Source organism: Molothrus ater, chromosome 16 (genome assembly GCF_012460135.2).
Source record: "Molothrus ater isolate BHLD 08-10-18 breed brown headed cowbird chromosome 16, BPBGC_Mater_1.1, whole genome shotgun sequence".
In the NCBI taxonomy this organism is placed as follows: Eukaryota; Metazoa; Chordata; class Aves; order Passeriformes; family Icteridae; genus Molothrus; species Molothrus ater.
In genome coordinates this window covers 9889454-9916776 of record NC_050493.2, presented here as the reverse complement: position 1 = coordinate 9916776, position 27323 = coordinate 9889454, and the positions used below count along the sequence as shown (strand labels likewise).

At 40.2% G+C, this 27323-nt stretch overlaps 2 protein-coding genes across 8 annotated transcripts; one reads left to right on the top strand and one right to left on the bottom strand.

The window, feature by feature from the left end:
- The first annotated feature begins 7614 nt into the window (after positions 1–7614).
- PLA2G10 (phospholipase A2 group X) lies at positions 7615–17182 on the top strand. Its single transcript, XM_036392093.2, has 4 exons — positions 7615–8000; positions 12390–12555; positions 14066–14172; positions 16589–17182. The coding sequence occupies exons 1-4, from the start codon at positions 7952–7954 to the stop codon at positions 16747–16749; spliced, it is 483 nt and encodes a 160-aa protein (XP_036247986.1). The 5' UTR covers positions 7615–7951; the 3' UTR covers positions 16750–17182.
- A 650-nt stretch (positions 17183–17832) lies between these two features.
- BFAR (bifunctional apoptosis regulator) lies at positions 17833–27218 on the bottom strand. 7 transcript variants are annotated; one of them, XM_036392088.2, is made up of 8 exons: positions 26681–27218; positions 23204–23533; positions 22196–22394; positions 21686–21855; positions 20917–21061; positions 20489–20659; positions 19838–20040; positions 17833–19022 (listed from the first exon to the last, which is right to left on the bottom strand). In XM_036392088.2, exons 2-8 carry the CDS (start codon positions 23467–23469, stop codon positions 18830–18832), a joined length of 1347 nt encoding a protein of 448 aa, XP_036247981.1. In that variant the 5' UTR covers positions 23470–23533; positions 26681–27218; the 3' UTR covers positions 17833–18829. The 7 variants fall into 7 exon arrangements, with proteins under 7 accessions (XP_036247981.1, XP_036247983.1, XP_036247982.1 ...); XM_036392090.2 differs by having other exon boundaries at positions 23204–23481; XM_036392089.2 differs by having other exon boundaries at positions 26839–27218.
- Between the last annotated feature and the right edge of the window lie 105 nt (positions 27219–27323).

The window sequence follows — 27323 nt, the reverse complement described above, 5'->3', positions numbered from 1 at the left end:
TATTAGTCACAGGATCTATAGATAAGAGTTTTTCTAGATGGCTCATGATGAAATTCTGTAAATATAGTATCACCATGAGGAACTTGTTTTATATTAAACCAAGGAAGCAATTTATGTATTTGGATCAGGTCAGAGACTCACAGAATGGGTAAGGTTGGAGGGGACTGCAGTGGGCCATCCAGTCTAACTCCCCTGCTCAAACAGGGTCATCCTGGAGCACGTGGCACAGGATTGCATCCAGCTGGTTCTGGAATATCTCCAGTGAGGGAAATTCTGCAATCACTCTGGGCAATCTGTTCTGGTGCTCGGTCACCAGACGATCATCCTCCTTGTATTAAAATAAAATCAAAAAGAATGACCAAATCTGAAGACTCCCATGCCCATTGGTGTGCTGGTTTTCAGTCTGTACTATGGAAATTATGCAACAGTTCTATTTGTCATTGAAGATTGATGATGAGTTAAATATCATCTTCCCTGAGCACTGTCACATGTAGAAGGTACTGGGATTTCAATTCAGCAGCTTCCTTCACACTCCACTGTTTCCTTAGCTCCTTGTGGCAATGAGTCTGCAAGTCATTTGCTCATAAGTGTCCTGAATATGTCTTCTTTTGTCCATAACTGATCTTTTTAAAGGAAATACAAAGTCTATAGAATTATAAAATCTTTCTTTGTTTTCGGAAACTGTATTCTTAAGACAGTAATTAATACTCCAAAGAAGCATAAGCTTAACTCTTTATAATTATAGGTTATATAAATTGTTCTAATTTGTTTATATTGTATAGTACCCATGGCATTTGTTGCATTCCAATGCAATACTGAGTCCCCACTTCTCACTGAAAATCAAGCACCTCCTGGTGCCTAAACAACATTTTATTGAGCATTAGCCTTCCTGTTGTGCACTGGCACTCTGTGCCTGCTCTCAGCAAATGACTCTTGCATCTTGTGGCTGATTTGAAGTATCTGGTTTATTCAGATATAGCAAATCATTATGTTGGTGCTGACAGTTCTCTGCTTCACTTACTCCTCATCCAAACCACTCTGCAAAAGTAAAGAATAAAAGTTGGGCTCCATCCCACAGAGACCTGGAGATGAGAGATTCAGGACCTACTTGACAAGTGACACATACTCAGTTCTTCAGCACTATCCAGCACCTTTTTGATCTTACATGTCTTAAGATACAGGTTTTCCTATACTCACTGTTCTCCTACTCCTAAATTCTCTAGCTAATCCCCGTGTTCCCTACCCCTCAGTACTTCCAGGGATTTTTTGACCCTCAACAATAAATTCAGTAATTTCCCAGTTCCCAAAATAGTCTGGATGGTGTTTAAACACAGAGGGCTCTTGTGCAGATTAACCTGGAACAATCAAGGCCTACATTCCTTTGATGGAACATATTATTTAGGGATTTTATCTTGATGGGTTCAGTTGCCATAAAACTGCACAGATGCTCCTGAAAGAAAGCTGCAAGACAAGCAGCCCAGACCAATAGGGTGTTCACTGTTAACAGGGTGAGGAACAAAACAACTAAGAAGTGAACAAATAAACAGGTAATGAAAATATCTTAATTTTATTTTCAAGCAGTTTAAAACATTTAGAGACAATGAAAAAGCCAGTAGACATGGTAAAAGTTACACAGAACTGTGAATTCCTTTTCATTTGAATATAGTGAAATATAGTCTGCAGTCTCTATAAGTCCATGTTCTGTCTCTACCCTGGATACTGCATTCAATTCTGCAGCCTCCCCCCAGCCTCAGTAAAAATAGAACTGGAAGAAGATTCAGAAATGGTCAACAGGGACAAAGGCATAGAAAAGGGATTTCATAACAGTGAGTTAAAATGGTAGGAAAGTATGAAAAGGGCACTGCTTCTGTTTGTGACAAAGCTGTCTAGATAATAAAAGCAGGCAAAATCTCAAGTCTCTTTGAATTCAGCACAGATGATTTCCCCATTGCATTTGCATCTTTTACTTGGTGATATATGGAAAAAATTAGTATCAATTAATTTGTTACTGCAGAACAGGCCTACTGCCTTCCCTGCCTACAGGCCATGGTTTCATAAAAACCTTTAGGCAAAAGGAAGTGATATTTGAGTCTCCTTCCCTGGCAGGGTGGAACTGCTAATTTGAAGGTATCTCTATCACATCACAATATCAGAATTGTGTAGGTGACAAGGGACTGCTGCAAGTTGTGTAGTCCAACTTTCTCCTTGTGGCAGGTCCCATTAAAGCAGGTTGCTTTTAGTCAATTCAAATGAGTTATGTGTATCTCAAAAGATGGAGTTGCCATAGCCTTTCAGGGCAAATTGCTTCAGTATTTGATCCTGAAAAAAATAAATTGTTTCCCATATTGAATTTCTGAGGTTGTGCTCATTGCTTCTTGAGCACCTTTGGGAAAAATGTGCTCAAGAATGTGCATCTCTTCTACACCCTTCCATTACAAAGTGCTTCACAGCACGATGATCTCCACTCACCATCTTCTTTAATCCTGGGCAAATCCAGCTCTCTCATCTTCTTGTATGTCATGATCTGCAGCTGCCTGAGCAGTTTGGTAGTCTTGCTTTAGTGTGTCAGTGGCTTTCTTAAAATGAGACACAGTGCTCCAGATGTGGTGTCACAAATGTCAGATGGAGGGGAAGAATCAGTTCCCTCCAAACCTACCAGTGGTACTCAGCCCAGTTGCCAGCTGGGCACATTAGCTCCAAGAGCACACAGCTGACTCACATTCAGCTTGTCCACCACAACCCTCAGCTCTTTTTCTACAAAGCTGTTCTCCATCCAGTCAGCCTGTGGCACTTGGGGGGTTATGCCAACCCAGCTGCAGGGCTTTGCATTTGCCTTTGCTGAACTTCATGAGGTCCCCAAAAGCTCATTTTTCCAGTCTGACTAGGTCTGTCTGAGTAGCAGCCCTGCCTTGCAGTGTATCAGCCACTCCCCCCAATTTGGTATCACCTACAAATGTGCTGAGAGGTCACTCTATCCCATCATCCTGGTCATTACATCAGCCATTTCAAGAATCCAAGTTGATGTAACCTATATAAAGAAAGCAAGTCAAATATCCTTCCAGAGATATGCTGGAGACTTCAAATTTTGTTTTAGAAACATGCACACATTGCATTGCCAAGTCTTTTTCTCAAGATATAAAAATAAGAAGTAGCCTTGGGTTCCACAAGAAGCAGGCCATGAGTCTTTTTTTGGATCCAAATGCTGAATGTAGAACTTACTCGAGAGTGCAAATCTTCTGGAAGGCAGAGATGACTGTCAGAACCTAAGAGCTAAGCAAGCTGCAAGTTATTTATAGAGTCCCCAGCATCCCCAGTGTGTGCCTTTGCTCAAAGATAGGCAATGTATTTCCATGCCATAAAAATGGACAGAACTGCATTGGTAAATAGGTGATGCTCTGAGGGTGTTCTTGCAATCTCACTGCTTGCCTGGGTGGTTGGATGGATGGAATGGACTCTGTGCTAGCAGCTCTTGTACTAAAGGAGCAGAGGGGAGAATGGGGAGCAGGAGAAAAACAAAACTAGAAGGAAGAGAGAAGAAAACTGTAGGAGTAATTCAGCTCCTCTGCAGACATTATAGCAGTTTCAAGAACATTCTGTAATAAGAGCCTTTCCAGCACACAGCTGTCTGTTATGGGCAGTGACACACTGCATGGTGTTTTTGCAGCATGGACAGAGTGACACTGCTGCCAAAGGGTAGGAAAGGACAACACTACAGACATGATCCCCAAAATTCTCTTGGGACATAATGTGCCACTCAGAGACTTACTGTTACCAGAGACATTACAAGTTATGCTATAGGCTGGTAGAGTCTTAAAGTTGGATTTTGTTGTGTATGCTAGAACTGGATTTGAGATAATACATTTACAGTGCAAAATACTATAAAATGGCTCAGCAGAATGTTTTCTAATCTTCCACATGGAGCTTGTCTCTCCAAACTTGGCTTTATAACTCTTGTATGCTTTGGGACAACATTTCTAACAACATGAGCTGAAGAAAACATTGGTAAACAGGAAGCATTGGTTGTGAAAAGGAATTAAGAGAAGATGAAAGGACATGAAAGTGAGGAAACCCAGCCAAACCTCCAAAAACGGGAACAAAAGCACTGAATGTTTCCAAACACTCAGATAATTAAGGCTGTTTGGTTTGGGTTTTTTTCCGAAGACAACAATGATAAAGAAGTTGTGTACTACATGGACATTCAATATCTGAGGGAACATACACTTGTAAAGGACATATTCCAGGCAAAACCTGTGTCCCAGTCCAATGTTTAAGAAATGTGGGATAACTCTGAGGCATTTGCCAAGTATAGCAACAAGTAAACACAGTCATTTGACTTAACTGCTGGGAAGCAACTCTTCAGTTCTAATTATTCTGATACCCTCACAGTAAGGCATGTGCTTCTTTCCTTATTTTCCTCCAGGAGACAGTGCCACAGAAGAACCTAATCTGGGACTTAACATGGGATGCAAAACATCAAATTCCTGTTTTCCAGCTCTGCTACAGACATCATAAAGCACCTTAAGCAACTCATCCTGCCTCCATTCCCATCTCTAAAAATGGGAAAATAATTTCTTTCACCATTCTTTATTAGTTCATTGATTCAGTGAGGCAGCAGGTATGCCTGATGGCTTAAATGCTATGTGCTATATGCTAAAAAATGCTCTAGGCATTTTTTAGGACTTTGCTTGGACACCTACAGACCCTAGTACTTCTGTACTCATCAGCAGCAACTTTACATTGGTTCACAACAAGCTAAATGCAGAGTATTTATAAATTTGACCAAGGTAGGTGCCATGCTATTTCATTACTCAGGAAAAATAACTGCTGTTACTAAATAAAAAATTTTAAAGGAACTATTATTAATACAAAAATACAGCTTTTCAGCTGTTAAGTCAGCAGTAAATCTACTGTTACACTTCTCCTAAGATCACTACCTTCACCTGATCAGAGGGTAGTGGATAACTTGCACTTACATTAACTATATTTTAGACCATTGTAGCACTTTTCATGAACATTTTAACATTTTGGGTTATTCTATTCTGTCATTTTCCTGCATGTACATAATCCTGCACCCTGAGAAATGAGGCTTTTAGAACTCATTTAACAAGTTTCCCTATAACAGCGTTATGCTGTGAGAATGTTCCTCAGTACACAATTAGATTAATCTATTTCTCAGATTTAAAAACAATTAAAGCAGTCAAAAGGCTCATGCAGCCTTTTTTGAGAAAGTATATTTGAAAAGCAAACACTTCTCCCCGCCTCTGCACAGCTCCAGTTGACAGACAGAAAGAATTCATCAGTGAGAGGGAAAATGCCATTTGTCACATAGGACTTAGGCCAGTTTCCAAGTGCTTCAAATAGAAGAAAAGAAACACTGCAAAAAAGAAATATGACAGGTCTACACTGCTACATAAGTTTTTAATTAAGAAATTTAAAGAGAACAAAATCTAATTTTAAAAATATGACTCAATCATTGTAATCCATAGGAACTTCCAGTCTGTTACTGGTATATTTTCTTAGCCATATGCCTGGCAATTAACTGGACAATCTAGCTCTGCCTCAATAAAAGTATTTCCTTCTATCAGATTTCCTCCTCTCTCACCAGTTTCACTGGGTGTTCTCCTTTGAACTTTTACTATACTCACAGGAATCAGAACTCATGACTTGCATTCCTTACTTCATCACTATATACAGTTTCAGTCCCTACACAACTTTATGTACTTTCCGTGTAGTTTGAGCATTTCAGTCTCATTTGATTTTTCAGTGGTTCTAAGGCTACTTTCCTTTCTTCAGAGAAAAACATATCAGCTGCACTAACCCATTGCATCAGTCAGCGTCCTGAAGAACAAGATGAAATGTTATTCATCTTGCTCCCTTGGATACTGTTTTCATTGTCATATGCAATGGTATGCTGGATGGGACAGTGTTCAAGTGGAAGTTTCATTAGGCAGCTCTCGGACACACTGAAGTGTTCTAATAGGTGTGACTTATTGACCGGAAGAGTGGGTAAACAAATGAGGTGTAAGTGACAGTGCCAGACCAGGGTAACAGTAATTAGCGATGTGACTCCATGAGTAATAGCAAAATTGTCCTGACCCACTTGATGGCAATAGCAATGAAATCTTTAAAAAAGGTAAAAAAAAAAAATCCCCAATAGATGGGTTTTCTACCAGCACTTACAAGGCTCATGAGCACCTTTCTGGTTGCCGCACAAGCCACTTCACTCTTGTTCCACTCCAGCTGTGTTGGGGCACACAGTGACAGTTGTGCTCCCCATGCTGGCCAGAGCCAGGCACAGGGGTGGAAGGAGAGGGACGGGCTGGCAGCATTGTCCCAGCACACAGCACCTGTGGCTGCTTGGTACAGATCTGCAGGCATCAGGGAAGCCTCCAGCAACCTTCCCCTCCCTGCAGAACACCAGCAGAGAACCCTGCGTGGGAATCCTGCTTGTTTCTGCTGTGTGGAGTTCCCACAGGCACCCTCCGCCTTGCAAAGTGCCATGCACAGTCCTGGCTGAGCTGCCACACCTTGCCTGGTGTTCTGCAGGGGTTGCACAAAGGCCCACTAGGTGTTCAATGGCATATCAACATCCTGCCTCCAATCAATGTTCCACATTTATCCCATGCTACCCTCACTTCAGTGCCAACACAAACATTTCAGAGAGCTTGGATTAATGAGAGCGTTACAAAAACAAATCTGATCTGTCTGTGCATGCTTTTTGTTTCTTGGAATCATATCACATATGATCTTCTACCTCTCCTGAATAAAGACAAATGTTATAATGCAGAAGTCATAGCATTTTAATGCAAAATTAGAATTATTCCTCCGTATGTGCATGAAAAAAACTATTTCATTTCTTTGATGAAAATACCATACACAAAACCCCCCCACCAAACTGCCAGCTTCTCTCCAATAGTGAGATGACATGACAAATAAAAAATTCTTTGTAAGTTCCATAAATAAAACTGGTTTTATTTCTCTTTCCATATCCTAGCAGTGTAGGCCTCAATGGGATCCTATGGGGGTAATATCGTGGAATATAATAATGCCAATAAAACAAGAAAAAGTATAAGCACCACAAGACAAAACACATGCACACAAAATCAATACTCTAAATTTCAGGGCTCCTGATTGCTTGAACAACTGACAGGAAATGCACTGGTTTCAGTGTAATAATAAAAGGACTGAAGAAATAGTTGGAAAGTATGAACACAGAAAAAAAAATCACACAAAAGCAAGTGGTACTGTCTGTGTGTTGAGAGAAGCAATGAAACTGCTTGTAATAAGACACCTAGTTGTATGTTTTACAAAGTAATACAAGAGTTGGAAAGGGAATGGAAAAATATGCAAATATACAATGTATAAAAAAATTACTCACTTTGAGAGTTTATTTTGTTTGCAGTACAATTAAAAAGTTTTTATCAAGCTACAAATACCCGCAACCGGTTTAGGAGTTGGTTGTCCTTTAGTCATCCAAGGAAAGGAGCAATCAGTAGATGAAGTCTGGCTGATGCAGACTCCAGATAGAGCACGTCTTCAGCCCTGGTTATAATTAACCACTAGACTAACTTACAACACAGTTCCTGCTTTCCTCTTCTAGATCTGGATTAAATTACCAAGGAACTGCTGTAATTCAAAAAGAAAATACAGCTGCCAGAGCAGGAAGGTGTGGAGGAGCGGAGAGGCGGCCCCATCAGAGACCTGCGGGGTGTGATCCCCGTGCCTGCACCGCGCTCCGCTGCCCGAGTGACAGCTCCCAGCTCCCGCCAGCGGCAGCTCCTCCCTTCTGGCCAGATGGACAGCACAGCCCGGACCTGGGCTCGGGGGGACCCGGCTCGGGGCAGAAAGCCGCCTTTTATAGCCGGCCCGCCGGGCTGCGGCTCACACCTACACACTGCGCCGCCGAGCGCAGCGCCGCTGCCGGGACCCGCGCCCCCGCCCGTCGCTGCCCATGGCGCCGCTGCCCCCGCTCCTGCTGCTGCTGCTGCTGCCGGCGGCCGGTGAGTAGAGCCGGGCCCCGGGCCGGAGCTCGGCACCCACACGGTCCTGCCCGCCAGGGCAGCGGCCGCGGGCTCTGCTGGATGCGCTCCCTTGGCCGGACCCGGCCGGATGGGGATGGCAGGTGGGAAGACGGGTACAGAAAGGAGTGTTGGGAGGAACGCTCCCGGCAGGTGCCGGTGTTCCAGGGAGAGCAGCCCCTGTGACAGGTGGCCAGCGCTCGGGCACAGCAGGGTGGGACTCGCCCAAGGGAACCCCCGGTTGGCCGCTGCCAGCGGCGGCCGGAGCCGCCCCGACAGCCCGGCCGATGCTCAGACCGCACCTGCACACGGCAGCGGGGCTAGAGGGGCGCACATGACTTCTGTAAAAGTTCATCGGTAATGTTCAACTCCGCTAACGAAATTCCGTGTTTCAAATCAGATTGCAGCTTGCACGTGCAATGACAATATTTCTATAAAGTCAGTAGCTTTACCCCTGCTCTTCTCTGGGTATTGGAGTGAGCTGCCACGGAGCACTTGAGTTACTAAGCAGTTCAGAAGCAGGAATTGCTAGGACTGAGATTGCCTACAAAACCCTAACTGGGTTATTCTGAACAATGAATCAGTCTTCATGAATGAGTTATGATGTGAGAATATAATTAAAGGACCCCTGCCTCACACCTTCACACAGCCAATTAGTCACTTTGCAAATATTTAATTATTTTTTTGTTTCCTACATCCTATTTATTAATCAGTGTTAAAGACTGGTTGTAACAATTCACAGTCCATTTCCTCATAGGTTTTCTGAGGTATTCATCAGTACACTATCTGATTGTACTAATTTCTCTGAAACTATATTATCATCCCTCTTTTTCAGATAGGTATGTGGGCTGACACAAAAAAGCATCCTCTAATTTTAGGTTCCCATGGTGACATGGTAGAACCCAATTTAACTTACAACTACATAAAATGATGTGGAACTCCAACTACTCAAAGCCTGGTTCTCACTGAGTGCTGTGGTAGCTTGGTACTCCAACCCCGGGATATTCAGCAGGTTGGGAGCCTACTATTTGTAAACATCAATAGGCATTGTTTTAAAGTGATTAAATTAACTTCATGCTGAACCTTTGTGACAGCTGTAAGGATAAAATCCTGTCTTCCAGAATAGCAATCAACTGTCTTAAGTAAAAGATTCTCTTGCAGGTTTTCTTATACATTCCTACACAGTTTGCAAATTCACCACACCAAATCTTGCAAATAGCAGGACCCTAAAGAGCCTCAATTAATTCCTAGAACAGATTCTGGGCACAGAATGGAGCAGGGTCTGGGGGAAGGCAGTCCTGTGATTAAAGCCCATAAGGTAAGGTGCTTGCATAATGGGGCCAACTTAGGGCCCACCAAGCTCCCTGCCCCAATTCTACTCCTGACCTCAGATTGCCCCTTTGATTCCTTCTGCATTTTGATCATCCTCCAGACTTCCTCCTCTGCATGGGACAAACCCCAGAAGAATAGTAAGGAAAGCAATGAAATTGCTGTTTCTGCCAGCCTGGAGTGCTCATTACAGAGCCTGGCTGCGCTCCGATAGCTCTGAGTCAGGCACCTCAATCACCCACTCCGTGGGCAGTCAGGAGCACGGGAAATGCAATTCACCTGTTTCCCAACTGGTCCAAAGTATCAAGACAGGCAAATTTAACCTTTCAGAAAATTTACATGTGACCAGAATTTGTGGAGATAGCATGTAAGTTGTGTGGGCAATAAAATGAGGTGAAAAAGGCCATTCCTGATGGCTTATGAAACAAGAGGTAAAAAGATAAGCAAAACCTAAGGTTTCTATAAGGCATACAGTTATTTTTTGCAAGATTTTGGAAATGCATCAGAAAGTCTGCTTATTCCCAAGTATCAAGTTGAGAACTACTGGAGCACTATGACTGCATAGAGATATCCCTAAAGGAATTTTTACACATATTTACCATAAAAAATGTTTCTGTACCCTCAGTCTTTGAAAGAATGGCTTAAAAATTCTTTTTAAATCCACAAAACAGCATATATACTATCATCATCAACATATTGATACTCTGATTGTTTCCATAGCTCTGTGCATGGAAACAGATGGTATTTCATTGCTTTTATTAACTCAGCTCATAAAGCTGTTGAAACAGAGTATCACATTCAGAGTATCTATGCCATGCTGGTTTACAACTGGATGTCCAGATACTGTGACACAAATATATTACAAGGACAAAAAGTTTATGTCCTGTCCTTTAAGACACATGACATATTATACTTGAGCTCCTCAGGTCAGAGAGTTCATCACTTCTACTTGTCATGGATTTAAATCAAGGGACTGGGAATTGTCCCAGGTTAGCAAACAATTCTCTGATGAAACCAGGAATAGGATTTGGAAATTCTTATTTTCTTCTTAATGACTTGTGTATCTCTCCTACACCATCCTTCCCCAGTTACCAGGAACTAAGACACAAAAATTCTTCACTTTTTTCAGAATCTCCAAGATCATGCAGAGCAAACACAGCTCTGCCATTAACCATGGTTCCTCCAGACATTACTGGCTGTCTACAAGAGTAACCATTACTGACATTGAAGAGCATAACCAATTGTCACTTGTAATGCTGTGGCCTTATTGCAGGGTTTTCAGCTCAGAGTTTACTGAACTTGTACTGACAATGAAGATAACACTCTCAATGCTATCATAAAACAAATCTGTTTATAACCAAATGGATGCTTCTGCTACCCAGAACCAAAAGTTCCCACTAAACATACAGGTAATGTTTAGGAACAGGAGCCATGCACAACAGATCCTGTGGACTGTCTCAGCAAGGAAGTTCAGTGCCAACCCAGCAGTTTTGAAATGAAACTGTAATCAACTACATAGCAAGGAAGCTTTTCTTAATTCCTCAGGATATGATTGCTTTTAATCAATGGCCAAAGCTGCATGTGCAAGTTTAAACACCCTTGTTTCAACACTTCTGCCCCTAGATCACATGCCCAGAAAGCAGGAGAGACAAGATCTGGGAGTGGTCACCAGTCAGGAAAGTGATGCCGCCTCAGATTCTTCCTAAAGTGGTCTTTTTACCATTCTCACACACAAACCAATTGAATTTCTTACTGAGGTGATTTCATGAGGTGTTTAAATTCCACTGTTTCATGACATTACAAGTGTCAGAGGTCACCAGCATCCCACACACTTCAAGTTACTCAACTGTGCTGGGACCGGTATTTTTTCTGTCATATTTTCCATTAACTGATTATAGTTAATCATATAATCTATTATGATATAATCTATTACAAAAGATTACTCTATTATGCTATTATAATAGATTATGTGCTTATGCAGATTATATAAAAACTGCATAATCATATAGTTATTTTGTAGGAAAGTAACTATCAAAGCCTTCAACAATGAAATCTATTTTTTTCTGCTGTCTGTCTCCATCACAGGTATTATCAATTATTAAATCTTAATGCCTTTTGTAATCTGTAACCAGTACTGGAGTTTAGGTTTATAAACTGTTCTCCCCATACCAAAATATGTAATTAGTTTAATTAATAAGAAACTCTAATCTGAAGCCTTCTAAAATGAATTTGTTTTGTAGCCATTCAGCTTCTTAAAATTTGCTGTAAATAGCTTGGAGCCTGCACTGCAAGGAAAGGCTGCCCATCACCATTGGGGTCTTCAGTGTGTTAGTTCAATCTCTCAGCATGACATGAACCCCTAAAAATGTCACCCAGAGTCTCAACAGTTTTCTGCTGCTTGGGATCTCTTGCTTTAGTACTGATATGGGATGGTTAAAATAGAGTTCCTAAAGTAAATTTTGTTCCGGAGAAATAGCAGTGAGAATCACTTCAACAACAACCCCAAAGAAAAGTAAACAGGAAAATAACTAAACCCCACCTTTCTCATTTCTCTGGAAAAAACTCCAAGCACCCATCTATTTCCCTGCCTTACATCCACCACACCATCCCCACCAGTTATTTGTCTAAAAATGAGGAAAACCAAAACCCTATCATAAAGGACCATTTCCTTCCAATGTAAAGCACTACATTCTACAAAATAATATAGGCAAAACTGCACATTATGTAAAAGAGAAAACACTGGAGCAGCTAATCTTAGCAACTGGGTGGGCCTGGGCCACAGAACACACGTTGGCCCTCAGCAGCTGGAAATGACTGGTCTGCCATTGTACACTGCCTCCATGGCAGGAAACCACTGCAGCTGTTCTCAGGGTTCAGTATTCTGCTCACTATGGACTGGGTCATGCAGCGTGGCCCCAAAGTGTCAAAAATAAAACTGGATTATTTTCAAGTACTGTCATTTCTTATCAACTCTTTAAAAACCCAAACGATCCCAACTATTTTATATTTGCATGTTGGATTGAATAACAGTTTTTCTTGCAGTTTCTAAGGGCACTGTTGGGGAAGGCCGTGTGAGAAGCCGAAGGGGAATCCTGGAGCTGGCCGGGGCCATCCGGTGCAGCACGGGGCGCTCGCCCTTCGCCTACCTGCGCTACGGCTGCTACTGCGGCCTGGGGGGAAAGGGATGGCCCATGGACAGAGTGGACTGGTGAGACAACCATTTATCTGAACGATTCGGTGCTGAATGCAGATGGCAAGTGAAAGGACTAAAATATAAATTAGGCCTATCTGAGAGAGGGAACGAAGTTTAAACACAGCTCAGATTGCTAAGAAATTCTGAGGCATCCAAATTGTGTTGCTGTAGATCTACACGATCTTGCCTTGAATTCAAATTCTTATTGCATTAGTACAGGATTCACAGTACAACTGACTTTCTTTGCTGTTGTGTTTCAGCAAAGAGTTAAATAACTAGTCTTGTTGGAGAAGCTTTAAAGTTCAAACATTGAAGCTATCTAAAGTAAAAATCAAAAAACAAAGGCAATAAAAAATCTTTTGATTTTACTATCTTCCATTAGATTAGACAGTTCCATTCCATTATTAGTATTCAAAATAATACATAAGAATTATGCAAAATTCAACCTGCTGAAAAATAATTCTAAAACCCAAACCTTTCCATTTAGTACTAAATCATAGCATACTGACTATCATCAATGTAACTTATAATTGAACATTAACTGACAAGAAGATGATTTTGGGTTTTGTTCTGGTTTTGTTGTTGTGTGGTTTGGGGTTTTTTAAAAATTTCTATGCATGAAATGGATTTACTGAGCTGTCTTGTTCAACTGTTTTGTACCACAGGATCTTTACACAATGATTTGTGGGGAATGACCAAGTAATTACTTAATAAGCACAGGAAAAATAGTAATTGCAAAGTGAGAGCTCACAGCATTAACTTTTCCTTTTGCAGACACAAGTTCCTCAGGCAACCTAAACACCATCTACCTAACATAATCTGATGGTTTTAGTCTGTCAGGAGGAAACTGAATGAGTGAATGAATGAATGAATGAATGAATGAATGAATGAAGAGTGAATGAATGAATGAATCCCTTTGTGGATAACTCCAGTTCTTCCAGCAAGTCAAAAAGAAAGGATGTCATTAGTTTGCAGCAAAAACTTACAAGCTGCATCATTACAGGTCCTCTACTTGCTTTTCTGGGCTTGCAGTGATTCCACAGCAGAGACACTACACCAGCATATTTTAATGCCTTTTTTAAGCATTAAATGCCATTAATTCTTACCTGTACTGTTCAGTTTCACAATGTCAATAGAAAGCCTAAAAATTCTTTGTGCCAATTATGACAAGAACAATTTCGAAACAATAATTTTGAGCATCTTTCCAAATTTTCTGATGATAATGAGCTAACAGTTCATTTTGTGGAAGGGGCTAGGAGAAAAGCATTCTCACATGTAACTGAGAATGCTCTGTGGATTCAAATAGCTCAATGTATATCAGACATTTTTCTCATCACTTATTACATGAAAAAGTAGTAATTTTTTCCAGGTGATCTATTAAACCATTACCCTGGTTTGGTTCTTGAGCAGGTAATGCTTGTACACTCACTGATGTTGAGTGTTTTATTATTCCACAGCTGTAGTAACCCACTGATAAACCCCACCAGACTGTGTGACCATAAATCACCATCTCTGTTCCTCTCAGGTGCTGCTTTCACCACGACTGCTGCTATGGGAGGGCAGAACAAGCAGGGTGTCAGCCAAAGACTGAAAGTTACCACTGGGAATGCAAAGACAATTCTGCTGTGTGTGGTGAGTGAGCACTTGGGAGTTTTTTGGTGTTATTGGTTTCGTTTGGTTGTTTCTTAGTTCTACTAATTATCTCTTTAGAAAGGTATTTTCTTAATTAACTGTAAAACTCTTAGTTTACCATCCTTCCTTTTGTGACTTTTTTTGCCAGGATATACTGTGCCTCCAGAAAGCACAGCTAAACCAATCAACTGAATGCAGTTTCTTTTTCTTAATCCTCCCTCTGACTGACATAAGCAAACAAAACTGTGAGCTGCAAGCATCTATTGCCTTTTCAGAAAACACAACCACAACCATCCTTTTACTCAGCATTTACATTTGCTGAGGAACCCATGTTATGCAACTCCCTGCAAGTCTCCAGCTGGAGAGCAACTACAAACAGGAGACAGGAAAATTGTAACAGTTTAAAAAGGATGTTTTCCCTACTTAGCAGAAAATATTCCCCACTATTTGTAAGTTTATAATGGACATGTTTTTGGCATATTTATCCTTGATCAGTTGCACTGATGAATTGCTAATTATAGGTTACAGTTTCAAACAATGAGGTAATAAAATATTTGATGAGTATGTTTATTTCTGGAATTTAAATTAACAAATATTAATTTGAAAATATCTACATAACACAAGTGTACAAATTGCAACAGATTGCTGACCACATCCTGATAAATTTTGTTGGATTGTTCCAAAATATACTTGCCATGCTGAGGTAAGGGAAGGACAAAGAAATCACAAAGAAAGAAAAACTCCAAAAAATGGTTAACAGGAAAAAGCAGCTTTTCTTTTGCATTATTTGTTCATAACTCCCAAAGTTTTAGCAAATGCTTTTCAATATATTTAAAGACTCATTAAAACTGTAGCTTCTCACAAGCCCCCAATATTTACAGGGTTTTTTGCTTGCTACATTTTTATATTGGTTTTTTGTTTGTGTGCTGTTTGGGATTTTGTTTGCTTGTTTTGTTTTTAAAATCAGATGCTCAGTCAGTTACTTTGGATATAATTTTATGCTTCTACCTAGAATGCAAATGCGCTTAAAAATTGGTTATTATCTGCACTACAGAAATGCAAAAGCCCTTACATAAACTTGTTTAAAACAAGTCTGAGTTTCTGACTACCATGTTTTAAAGGCAACAGTTGGCCATTTACAGAGAACACAAAACTCTCATTTCATACTCAATTTAGAATTTTCCTGACCTGAAAACAAATGAAAGTTTGGACATTACTTCCTTTCCTCTTTCATATTCAATCTTTGCTTTGCCCAAGTGTCTACCTCACTCAGAATCTCTACTTGCTCAAATCTTGCCCTGCCCCAGATGGACAAAACATCTTGTCTCACACTAATTAATCTCATTACAGTCCACCCTGATTTGGCTGTAAAGATTTTGCTCCTGACAATATTCAAAATACTGGCCAAGATATGAGGCATGGGGTCAGGAAACCAAGTCCCTGGCATAGCATGGAGAAGATAAAGTCTGGAGCAATACCAGGAGAAGAAAGAAGCAATAGTTCTCAGTTAACATGTTTTCATTTTTTATCCTGTCATGTTGCTCATGCCACCTGTGCTACTGAGTAGCTAGCTGCAGCATAAACACATTTACATTAAGAATACTTCCCTTTCATGGCAGAATTTGAGTTCATTCACAAACTGAACACTTGTTCTGCTCCTGGACAAATCTCAAGCAGTGATTTGGCTAAGCTTTTAAAATGGTAAACACTCAGACAAAATGTAATCAAGGATTCTTCAGTTTACAGACAGTTACAGAGAGAAAAAAACCACACACTTCTGGGTTGGCACACTGAACCCAAAATACATTGCTGTAGAAGAAAATGTTCATGCCAAGAAGAAACACTCATGCCAAGAAATCTGTTAAGTTACAACACTACAATTATAAAACAAACATGACAAGACATGGATTAATCACACAAACACAGTTTCCCTAACTTCTTACTGAACCCCTTAATAAAAAAGGTGGGCAGTTTAGGCTGGACATGGAACACCTTTGCATGCCATGTATCTATCCCATGTATTATTTTTAATGCTATATCCTAGAGTAGATTATAAAGGGTATGTGAATGGAATATCTTCCCAAAATCAAGTTTCACTAGAGCAAGAGGAAAGGCAGGGAGGATCCCATACCACTTTCTAAAGAGAGATCAATTATCAGAGTTCCTTTATTAAAAAACTGTAAGAAGAGTATTTAAGACTTTATCTGGCTGTTGTAATTTCACCTGCCAGGATCAGTGATTAGTGACTGATGCACTAGGACTGATTCTCAGTCTTACCAAAGCTCAGTTCCTATTGCACTTGAAATGTAAGGCATTTGTACTGCAAATATGGAACACGAGGGAGCAATTCTTGGTATTCCATTGGGGATTTTTAATTTCTTCAGACTAATATCAAACTCACTGTGTTTTCTTTCAGACTCACTAGAAGATAAATGTCAAAAAATGGCATGTGAATGTGACCGTGAAGCTGCCAGATGTTTTTCTAAAGCTCCCTACCACAGAAAATACCTTTTGTGGCCAGACTTTTTGTGTGGTGAGATTCAGCCTTTGTGCAGGTATCAGATACATGACTATTGAATATATTTAAATCTAAAATGACTTTTTTTTTGGCCACAGTAATGACAAGAAATGATTTTCCCCTTTCTTGATACTCCTTCATTCCATCTCAGCCTCTCCACCTCAAAACGGGCAAAGTAAACATTTTTCCTGTTATTTACTTTCTCCCACACACTTATCATTGACTAAATAGAAATCTGAGTTTATCAGCTTAAGGAGTAACTGACAATGTTAATTTTTGTTTAATTCAGATTCACAGATTTTTCAGATTGATAATATCATTCACTATCAACTTTTTATCCCCCCTCCACTGGCTATAAGATACAAATCAAACTTCTCCACTAACAAATCTTAGCATTTGTTAACTTTGAACTGACTGGAAAAAGTTCATGAAGTGGCAGTGTCAGCACAAAGAGCCCTCTCATCTACATTAAACACTTACTACAAAGCCTAATTTAAGTGTTGAATTTCATTCACCTGGAGTAATGCTACCTGCATTGAAGAATCATATGATTGGGGTTTTTTCCTAGCATTTACTTTTTAAATTGAGTTTTCTAAACAGCTGATTATTTCATAAGGCTCAGACTCCTTACTCTATGTACACCCTGAATTTCCTGCAAGCACAGGGAGGAATTCTACCCCTAGAACTTTAGAGCCAGATTTTAAAATGCAAATGCAAATCATCACCAAAACAGAAACATGAAAAAAATGTAGAAGTTGCTGGGACCAAGTGGCTTTCTCACAAGTGTTTGATCCTGCACAGCAAGAGTTTATGAAGCTCAGAATTACATACACCTCATCAGGATGTAAAGCTGATTCTAGCTAGGGTCACTTCAGATATTTTTAACCCTTTAACCCTTTGGGAAGAGAAATCAGTATCCTGAACTGATAAATAATACACTGTTTTGTACCTGCTGATTTGAAGATTTATAGATCCAGGAATGTTTTATGTCTACTTTCACCCACCTCAACTTACTCAAAGATGCAGGGCTAAAGAACAAGTTTGCACAAGTCAAAGCTAATGACGTGTACTTCAATATTAAAAGAAATAAATAAAATCAAAACCCAAACAAAAATCAAAACCCAAATTCTCTATAGGAATAGTGAAGATTTCAAGAGACATCTTTAATCATGAAAAATATTCATAGGCAAATTTAGTTCACATTACTGACACAAACAAAATAAACAAAAAAACCAAACCAATGCAGACTACAGGGGCACAAAGTTCTTGAAAAAAAAATCTTACCTTTTGATTCAGTCAAAGGAACATACATTTACAAATGTCAATCCTGCTTACACAAATAACCTTCCAGTCAATACTTGCTCACAGACATAGATACACACATTATATTGCCATAAGTAATTACAGTGTCAGGTCACTTTTCCAAAATAATCCTTTTTTGTGAGATATTTAAGAATTAGCAACAGAATTCAAGAAGAGAGAATGAAAGGAACTTTGATGAAGTCTAACTGAGCTGAATAAAAAATTTCCATGGTAATTATCACATTTTCCAAGACACAAGAAAATTCAAGTAGCCTTTGCCTTCAATTGCAGGAATTTTGGAACAAGCTCTACTGTGAGACTGTATAGGGCAGTCACAGTGCTACATGTAAAGGAGACTGAGATAAATGAAGTTCTTTCAAATCAAGCCTATCCAGGAAGGGCATTCCTTTGGCAAACTGAAGTTGAGGAACACACTGCTGGTATGAAATGCTAAGTTTAAAAAGAAAAAGAAAAATCACTGTAGCAGTGCAGAAGACACTGACTTTAAGGCAGGCTTGAAAATACACAGAATGCTCAGGACAGAATAAAGAAATTTATCTGATACACATAGGGTGAGATATGAGATGACTGTATGAGTTTTACATGGCTATACAGGAATGTGCTTTTTTTTTTTTTCCAACAGAAATTTAATTTTTCCTTCATCCTCCAATTTGGAATCAGCTGGTTTAAGAGTAACTTATCTTAAAGCTTTTTCATATGTTTAAAATAACATAATCCACGATTTTCACTGCCACATACATAAAGAAGAAAAGCAAAGTTTATTCAAAATGTCCATTTTTAGAAGCTAAACAGCTCAAGAGTTCCAATGCCAATCAATCACTGCACTTGTGTCTCCAGACGCCTTATTTCTGTAACCACAAGATCAATGTTTATAACTGGGTTAAAATACAAGGCCCAGTAAAACAAACAATTGCAGACAAACTGAGGAATAAAAGGCCAAAAAATGGCAACAAAAAGTCCCTGGGTTGAGACTTTCCAGAAATGTCTCCACATTCTGTGAGGAATAGTCCTGTGAAAAAGGAAAGGGAAAGGCTTAGAGGAACTTTTCTGGTTTGTTTTTACCCAGCTGTAAGAAAACCTAACAGGTGCTACAGCTTTGCATTACTTAGCCTGTCCTCGGGTAGCTGTAAAAAACACCATTTTGCACTCCAGGAAAAGCTTCCCTAGAACCCAGTAGCAGCAGATCTGAGGAGGAAGCAGTGTCAGTGCACTTAGACCCCAAAGCCAGCAGGTTCCAGTTCCCACCACAGCTCAGCCGCAGGCTGTCCCCTGCTCCCGCTCTGGGCACGCTCTGCCCTCTACTGGCTGGCAAAGGGAAAACCCAGTGCACACCAAAACAAGAATTTCTCCCATACCATTTCCAAGTATCACACCAACTATGAATGTTAATACGTTTGAATTAAGACTGAAGTAGGAACAGAAAACAGAAATTCTGATAAATTATCAGAACTAGTGTCAGCATAACTGAATTTATTTATGATTCTGAGGACTCATCCCATAATAACTACACTGTCTCATGACTAAATTCTAATTTATTTAGTTCTCAGCTGACAGCTAATACCATAAGAGGCAGTTCTCAAGGTAAGGTTTAAGGCACCATAAGAGGTAGTTCTCAAGGTAAGGTTTAATATCTCCCAGTGGTTAAGAACATGCTTGTTGCTGTTTCCATATTTGCTACATCTGATGAGTAAAACCACCTCTAAGAAACCCTTGGAAGCATGCACAGAAATAAAGATATTCCAGTGAGCAACTGTGAAATTGTAAAGCTGTTACTTTCTAAGGCTGTGTACTTCCACCCTCTTCCACAAGCTTTGTAAGACTTACTTCAATTCTCTTCTTGACCACAGCCTCCAAAAGGAGAATAATTCCAGAACAGAAAGCAACATGGCATTTACAATTATAAATCTTGAGGTCCAGTAATGCACATCTAGCCAATCCCAAGCAAATTCAGCTATCAGCTGGTATGGCAAAAATAAATACTTTACAGTGAATTCTCTCCATTGCCTCCAAGAAGGATCTTTAAGGTCCTGTAAATTAGAATAAAGAGACTGTTAATCAATTTTCTATTAAACTTACTTAATACTGGCTTATTTTCACTAGTCTTTTATTGAAAAGCTGGGGGTTTTATACACTGAAAGCAGTAATTCATTATACCTGCTAGTAGGCAATACTGTAATGCAATAATTTCCATTAGATTAGAACATCACTTTCTGTACTCATGTGAGGTTGAGAAGAATCAGTTTCACACATTTAAAGTCTTAAAAGCCTAAAATCAATCCTATTAAAGATAATGGTTGCAACACTGGTGATTGCATACAATAAAATCAAAGAACCACTTACTCTGTAGATCTGTTGTTTTTAAAGTCATAGTGTAGAGATGAAATGATGAATAATTACATCATGTGTTTTTATGCTGCTAGTCTTAAAATGCTTATAACTAAAGCAAGTAGCATATTTAATGCTTTGAATACTTACAACTAGTTTTGTGACAGTATCTTCATACTTGTCTTCTTGCATAGGACAAATTGTGTGGATGAAAGGTAGGAAAGCTTCTGTGTAATCAAACAAATACAGGTATAACATACTGAGTCTTGGAGAACTCTTCAGTGCATACAGAAGAAAGAGTGATTTTCCAGGGTTTACGGCCTAAAAGATATCAAATTATTAAGTTTCAATCAGTAAAATAATAACATGAAAGGGACATGCCATTTAGATTTTCTGACAATCATTTTTCAAAGGGTTTTTTTTTTTTCAAATACAACAGGTCAGTAAACTTAGCACTTTTTACACAGGTAATTCCATTACTTTAACACTCCTCCTGGTTTTAAGAGAATCTTCTTTTAAAGGTATTACTTTAAAAATAATTAATATACATGACATGACACCCTTTATATAAAATTTACCTTATATTCCCAAAGGTTCTGTGGTGGTTTAACACCTAAAGTTTTCACACATTCCAGTTCTGCTATAATAGCTCTCCTGTGGTTACTGTTCTCTATACTGTAAGGCTCTTTGGTGAAATCCTCTTCAGTCAGTGTTAGGAGGAGTCTACAAAAGCAGAAGAATTAAGAATGTAAACAGTGCCTATTCACCAAAAAAGATGACTAACAAATACACAACTGCATACTGAAACAATAAGCTACTGATACAAGGTAGCACCTTTTGGGTTAAAGAATCAGAGAATACTTTGGGTTGGCAAACTTTGGGACTTTAAAAGATCATCATTACATTGCCTATCAAGTGTTCTATGCCAACTGCATCTCAGAGCCTGGGTTTTAAATTTCATTCTTTTCCAGTTTCCTCTTGCCTGCTTTCAGCACGGCTCTTGGGTGGAATACATATGCATATATAGCACATGCACATTTCCACAAGAAAGGAAAGGTGCAAGGGGTGGATAATACATCAGTAGATTTACTCTTGGTATCATTTCAGTCTGCATTGTCAGCATTTTAACAAGTTCTTAGAAATTTTTCAGGTAGCTTGCTAAGTATCTACTACTAAAAGTTTTCAACAGCAACTGTTAAAATTTCTTCTGAAATTTATTCTGATACATCAACAGAATGTTCCCACAATCTATGTCACACAGTATGGTCATTTCACAACAAGACACCCCTAATGAATCTGTCACAGTCCAATCACATAATAGCTGTCCTTGACCACAAGGCCTCTCACCTTCCATTCACTTTCTCCAGTAAAAATCCTTCTTTGTAATGTGAAGCCCACGGGCCCAGCTGCTCCAGCCACAGTATCACTTCCTCAGCAGTCCACTTAGCAACAGGCTTGTGGACAAGAAGATCATCTTCAAATTCTCTGCTACTCCAGTGATAGCCAAGTAGAACCACCTACAAAGAGAAATAAACAAAGCTTCTTTACTTGCAAAGCAAATACATGAATGATATAAATAAACACACAATAAGAGGCTCCACACGTAGAGTCTTCCATTTCATGGAGACTAGAACACTCAGGTTTTAAGAAAGTATTTTGAAGTTTTACCCACTAACTTCCATTTGCTGTACACTGCAGTTGTAGTTCCTGACAGACAGCTCTGAAGGCCACTTTACTTACTCTGCCCAGCTGGAGTCTCTTCTGTGCTCACAATGTTTTTACTGTGCATGTAATTCAAGAATATTTGATTGCATGCTTAAGGAAGCAAATAGGGAAAACCAACCAGATGAAACTTACTGCTACACAAGTTAAAGCTGTCAGAACGCCTGAGAAAAACCCTCCTCGAGGATTAATTCTTCCTGTGTTTGGAACTGTAGGCATCTGGTCGTTCCCATGCTTTTGGAAAGTTGCTAAGCTGCGTGCTACATCACTGTTCTGTTGAATATCTTCTTTTCTTTGTTCAATGGCATCAGAAAATAGCTTTTCAATAACATCCCTGATAGAAAAAAATTTGTCATTATACTGTAACCATTGAGGCTTAATATTCAGAAAACAGAGTAATTTTTGGATTTTTGTTTTCCAGCCTTTAATAAAGACTTAAAAGCAAGAAAAAATTAGTTATTAAAGCTTAGTTAACTTAGAATTTTATCAATCACTGCCAAAAAACCATTTCCTTAGCTTCTAAAGTTAAATATCACATAACTCCCAAGTTATTTCTTATATAAAATTAGAATTCTGTGTGCTACTGGCAAGCCTCAATTATTAAAAAATGCTAAACAAAAGACAACATAAAAACCTACAATCAATCCTACCATCTATTTATTTAAACATTATTAACCCCAGAAAAAGTATTATTAACAAAACAACTTGTGAGTAATTCAAGACAGCAAGTAGATGTTTCTAGTTTTGTTCTGCAATATCACACTTCTTCCAAAAAACAATTCCAATTACAGAAATTACTACACAATTACCCAAGATCAATCTAACTCAGAATTACTAGAAAACAACCAGCTATATTAGAAGACTGAGGTTCCCGCCTCTCCATCTCCCAAAAAATGTAGAAGGGAGGGGGAAAGCCCTCCCCAAAACAAACCTGAAAACAAAACCAAGCAACCACACCCCTTAATTCCATGTGCTTGAACAGTTCATTACAAGTGCACAATCTGAAAGTCTTTAGGATTTAAATTTCTTTGTGACAGTTCAGATTACCAGTTATCTGTATCTGCAGCAAACTGAGGAAACCAGACAGCTAATTTCTGTGGTTTCATTTATGGAAAAAAGACATTCACAAAATAGTTCCCTCACCTGAGGAGGATGTTGACTTTGGGGAATCCTTCCCATTTTTCTCTGCATTCCGGGCATTCATTCTTCTTGGACGACACCCACCACAAGGCCAAGCAATGCCTGCAGAAGCTGTGCCCACAGTTCAGGGTGGTGGGATTGATCAGAATGTCGTAGCAGCAGTGGCACAGGAACTCACTGACTGATATCTGCCGGCCCAGGCCAGGAGTAGCACATGGTTCAACTTTTGCCCTCTCTGTTTCCCCTCGTAAAGTCTCACCTTCTTCCATTTTCCTTTATGCCTTACACAACAGAAAGCTCTCTTAGATCTTCAAACCAGATAAGGCACTACTTCTGCAAAGCAACATGAAAACAGCTATTACAGAAGTTTAGAATTGTGAGCAATGTGATTTATCATTGCACCGCTTTTGACACTCGGATGGTTTTAAATTTTCTAAGTAACTCAGCCCTCCCCAAAATAAAACATGATCTACTTTTTCAACAATATATTCATTGCCAACTACAATCAAAAGCAGATTCTAGATGTAAATAGCTGGGCTCAATCTCCCTATGCTTTCTTCTCCCATGTTATAAAATGAAAGTGAAACAAAATAATTCACTATGATTCACTATGACTTTTGACAGTAGCTTTAATCAAAGTTTTAGTAAAAGAAACCAGTCAAAGAAAATATAATTTAAAAGTATAATCAGGATACAAAAATAAAATACCAGTATAATGTAATGATCTAATTCACTTCATCCCTCTTCTTTCAGAGCATATGGAATAAAACATTACTAACAGAGGTCAATGCTAGACATTGCTGGGCAATGTTAAAAAAAAAAAAAAAGTTTGATCCACCAAGTCATATGCTTCATAATCATAAGGGATTGACCTGCACACCTTGTCAGCCAAGGTCTAAACTCCACATTAACTTTACTTGTAGTTACTTTGTTAACATTACAGAAAATGCACAGATAAGAGTTTAAGACGGTTGCAAGTTTACAAAAAATATATTTGCTTGATGTTCCTACTCCATTCTCTTAGTCAGCAGTATATTTCTTAAGAAAAACACTGATCCAGATCATTCACTCATCACTCATGATATGTTAGAAGACACCAAGAACTAGACAATTTTCTTCTCAGACACTACCAAACCAAAACATGATTACACTCTCCACCTTGTGGCTCCTGCTTACCACTAAATTACCAACTTGTCACCCAGATCAAACACGAAGAGGTAAACACGCAAGCAGGTAAAAAACAGAAATTACGAAAAAAGCACAAGTTCAAAAACAGAAACCGATAGTGAAATCAGAATCCTTAGACTTCCAAATCTGTATTTTCATGGCAAAGCACGGGCTGTTTGCTTTCTAAAAACTGAAACGGCACTTTTAAGAGGAGAAATAAGGACAAGATTTTGCCCCTAAAAACATCCTTTTAGTTTTCCTGAAAGAGGCAAGAGAATTTCTGTGGAAAATACAGGAAAAATATTTCACCGCTCAGTCTGCGCCAAGTAAGAGGCAGCAGCAGAATGATTCCCAGCTCCTCTCCTGTCTCTTCCCAGCTCCAGTTTCTGCACCCCGCGCTGCTTCTTCAGGCACAGCACTGCGGGTCCGGGTCCGGGTCCGGGTCCGGGCCCGCGGCGTTTCCCGGTCGGACCGGCGGGGCGGCCCCAGCCCGATGCCCGGCACACGCTCGGGCCCCGCGGCGCTCCAGCTGCAGCCCCGGGCCGAGGAGGGGCCGGGCCCGCCCCGCCGCTTCCGCCCCGCGAGCACGGCGGCAGCGCCGCTCCTCCCTCGGCACGGCCGCCGGCCAACACCGCCGCCGCTCGCCTTTTATTTCAGGCGTTATCAGCGGACATGAGCGCTGCTACGCTCCATTTCTGGGAATACACACACTTCTGTATTCGTGAGAACTGAGGTACGCTTGCTTACTGTACACTGCGCACCCAGACAGCATTCCTTCGCAGAAATTATTCAAGGTTGATTTTACGGTAGAGATTCGAGGTGTAATCTTAGGAGTAAATGAGACTTTCAGGTGCTAGTTTTACTGCAGTGCTAACGCATCGTGCACAGAGACTATTCTTACCACGTAAGAGTCAATCTACACATGCACAATTACTTCTATCAGTCTCTGCTCCCTTACTGAAATTCTTTTTACTAGTCCAAAAAATTTGATTCACTCTCTACAACACCCTGACGGGAGGTTGTAGCCAGGTGGGGATGGACCTCTTCTCCCAGGGAATGAGTGACCGGACTTGCTTTACTCTGCACCAGGGCAGGTTTAGGTTAGGCATTAAGAAGGGTACCAGATATTGGAATGGGCTGCACTGGGAGGTGGTGGAATCACCGTCCCTGGAGGCGTTTAAGGACTGGACAAAGCACTGAGTGCCACGGTCTAAATGGTGGTGTTTGGTCCCTGGTGGGACTCAATGATCCCAGAGGTTTTTTCCAATCTAATTGACTCTGTGATTTTTTAAAGTATTCCTCTGAGATGTATTTTTTCAACTGTCAAAAGTGACATTTTAAGATTCTGTTTCAGTTTGATACAAACTACAAGCCCAGTTCAAATGACATTTAATTATTCCAGCCTATTTCAAGAAAGAAAATAGTCTCTCATTGTTTTCTCTCTCATATTATCCAGATTTTTTCTAGAGAACCAATCAACAGATCTTTAAACTACTCTAGCATGAAAGAATTCAACCTCTTCTAGATGTGAGGAAGTGCATCTAGATCTAGCCTAGTATGCAAGATGAAAATGCGGCCCAGAATACTTGTTCTAGAATATAGTTTTTTACTACTTCTTTGTGTCTTTTCACTTAGTTTCACATTCAATGTTCAGTGAAGTAAAAGAGCATACAAATGTTTGATAGTCTGTGCAGCAGACTTGAATGATGTGAAAACATGGCCTTTCTGTTCCAGTTTATAAAACTTTTGACATATAAAAGGCCATGGAATCTTGAACTAACTGCTTATATTGTGCTCTCATTTTTAGGTGCTCCTTCCACTTACATAACAATGCATACATGTTGAAGTAAAAAATGTCTAATCTGTAAGACACAGTACTTCAACTCCTATTGAAGTACTTAATTACAGTATATTACTGTTTGACTTGCAGTTTATTTTGTGGGTGAGGGAAGCAAAGAGTTCCCAGATTTGTCAGCTACTTGTGGGAAAATGTCAGGCTTCTAAAACAGCCATCAACCACTTTAAAGTGCCATAAACACTTTAATTAGAAAGTGCAGAAATGCATCTTAAAAAACTGAGGAGTAACATAAAAATTTTAGGCTTCAGCCAATTTACTGCAAAATAAAAACTTCTCTACCATTTTAACTAACACCTTACTGCGAGTCATGTAATCATACTAGATGAATTGCTGGGAATGTCGGTTGAATAAATTGCTTATACTGAAAAGGCAAAGCTTAATATTGAAGAATCTTTAAAAGCTCTCTCCATTACATCCTGCATAATTATTTATCTTTTTCTGTATGCAGAAATTACCCCGCACAATTTGTGGAGAATTTTTCATTTGTTTCCATTATGCCGGAATTCTGGAAAAGATGATTTATGAGCCATGTGAACTGCAGCCCTGCAGCACAACCTCTGAACTCTTCTGGCGCCAGTGCCCACAGCTCCTGCCCTGTGTCCCTGTGCAGCACCTGCTCCGGGGCAGCTCTTCCCTGCACGGCGCTGCTGCGGGCCCATCCTGCTCCTCTTCTGCAGCGAGCTCTCAAAGTGCCGCTTCTAACAGGAGAACGCTCCTTCTGTAATACGGCAATACCTCCAGTTCCGCTGGAATTATCATCCTTAAGGCACCATCGCTAGCAGTTCTCCACCGTCCTGCCGGTGTCTCCTAGGCAGAGTCCCATGCCTTCCTCCTGGCTGCTGCTAGTTTCGTTTTGAGGGCGAGGCCCACATCCGTGACATTTCACCACAGAACCACGGCTGGTGTAAGACTTCCTATCCCCCGGCAGCCCTGCTGCGGCCGCTCCGGTCCTGCGGCCCGCTCAGAGCACAGGCCAAGCTACTGAAGGCGCCGAGCCCGCGGGCGGACAGGGCGGGGCGGCCCTGAGGGCTCCGCCCCGGTAGGAAATGGCGGCGGCCCGGGCTCACGTGCGCGCTCACGTGCGGCGCGCGGGGCGGC

What these genes read in the sequence shown, in the direction of transcription:
- BFAR (XM_036392088.2), bottom strand. Translation starts at nt 23,469, where the DNA reads ATGGAAGAAGGTGAGACTTTACGAGGGGAAACAGAGAGGGCAAAAGTT. An exon ending in CAGCTTTAACTTGTGTAGCA is followed by an intron (nt 21,856 to 22,195) that starts GTAAGTTTCATC and finishes TTCTCTTTGTAG; the next exon opens with GTGGTTCTACTTGGCTATCA. An exon ending in TGGTCAAGAAGAGAATTGAA is followed by an intron (nt 19,023 to 19,837) that starts GTAAGTCTTACA and finishes CCTTTTTCACAG; the next exon opens with GACTATTCCTCACAGAATGT.
- PLA2G10 (XM_036392093.2), top strand. Translation starts at nt 7,952, where the DNA reads ATGGCGCCGCTGCCCCCGCTCCTGCTGCTGCTGCTGCTGCCGGCGGCC. An exon ending in CCCATGGACAGAGTGGACTG is followed by an intron (nt 12,556 to 14,065) that starts GTGAGACAACCA and finishes TGTTCCTCTCAG; the next exon opens with GTGCTGCTTTCACCACGACT. An exon ending in AGACAATTCTGCTGTGTGTG is followed by an intron (nt 14,173 to 16,588) that starts GTGAGTGAGCAC and finishes GTTTTCTTTCAG; the next exon opens with ACTCACTAGAAGATAAATGT.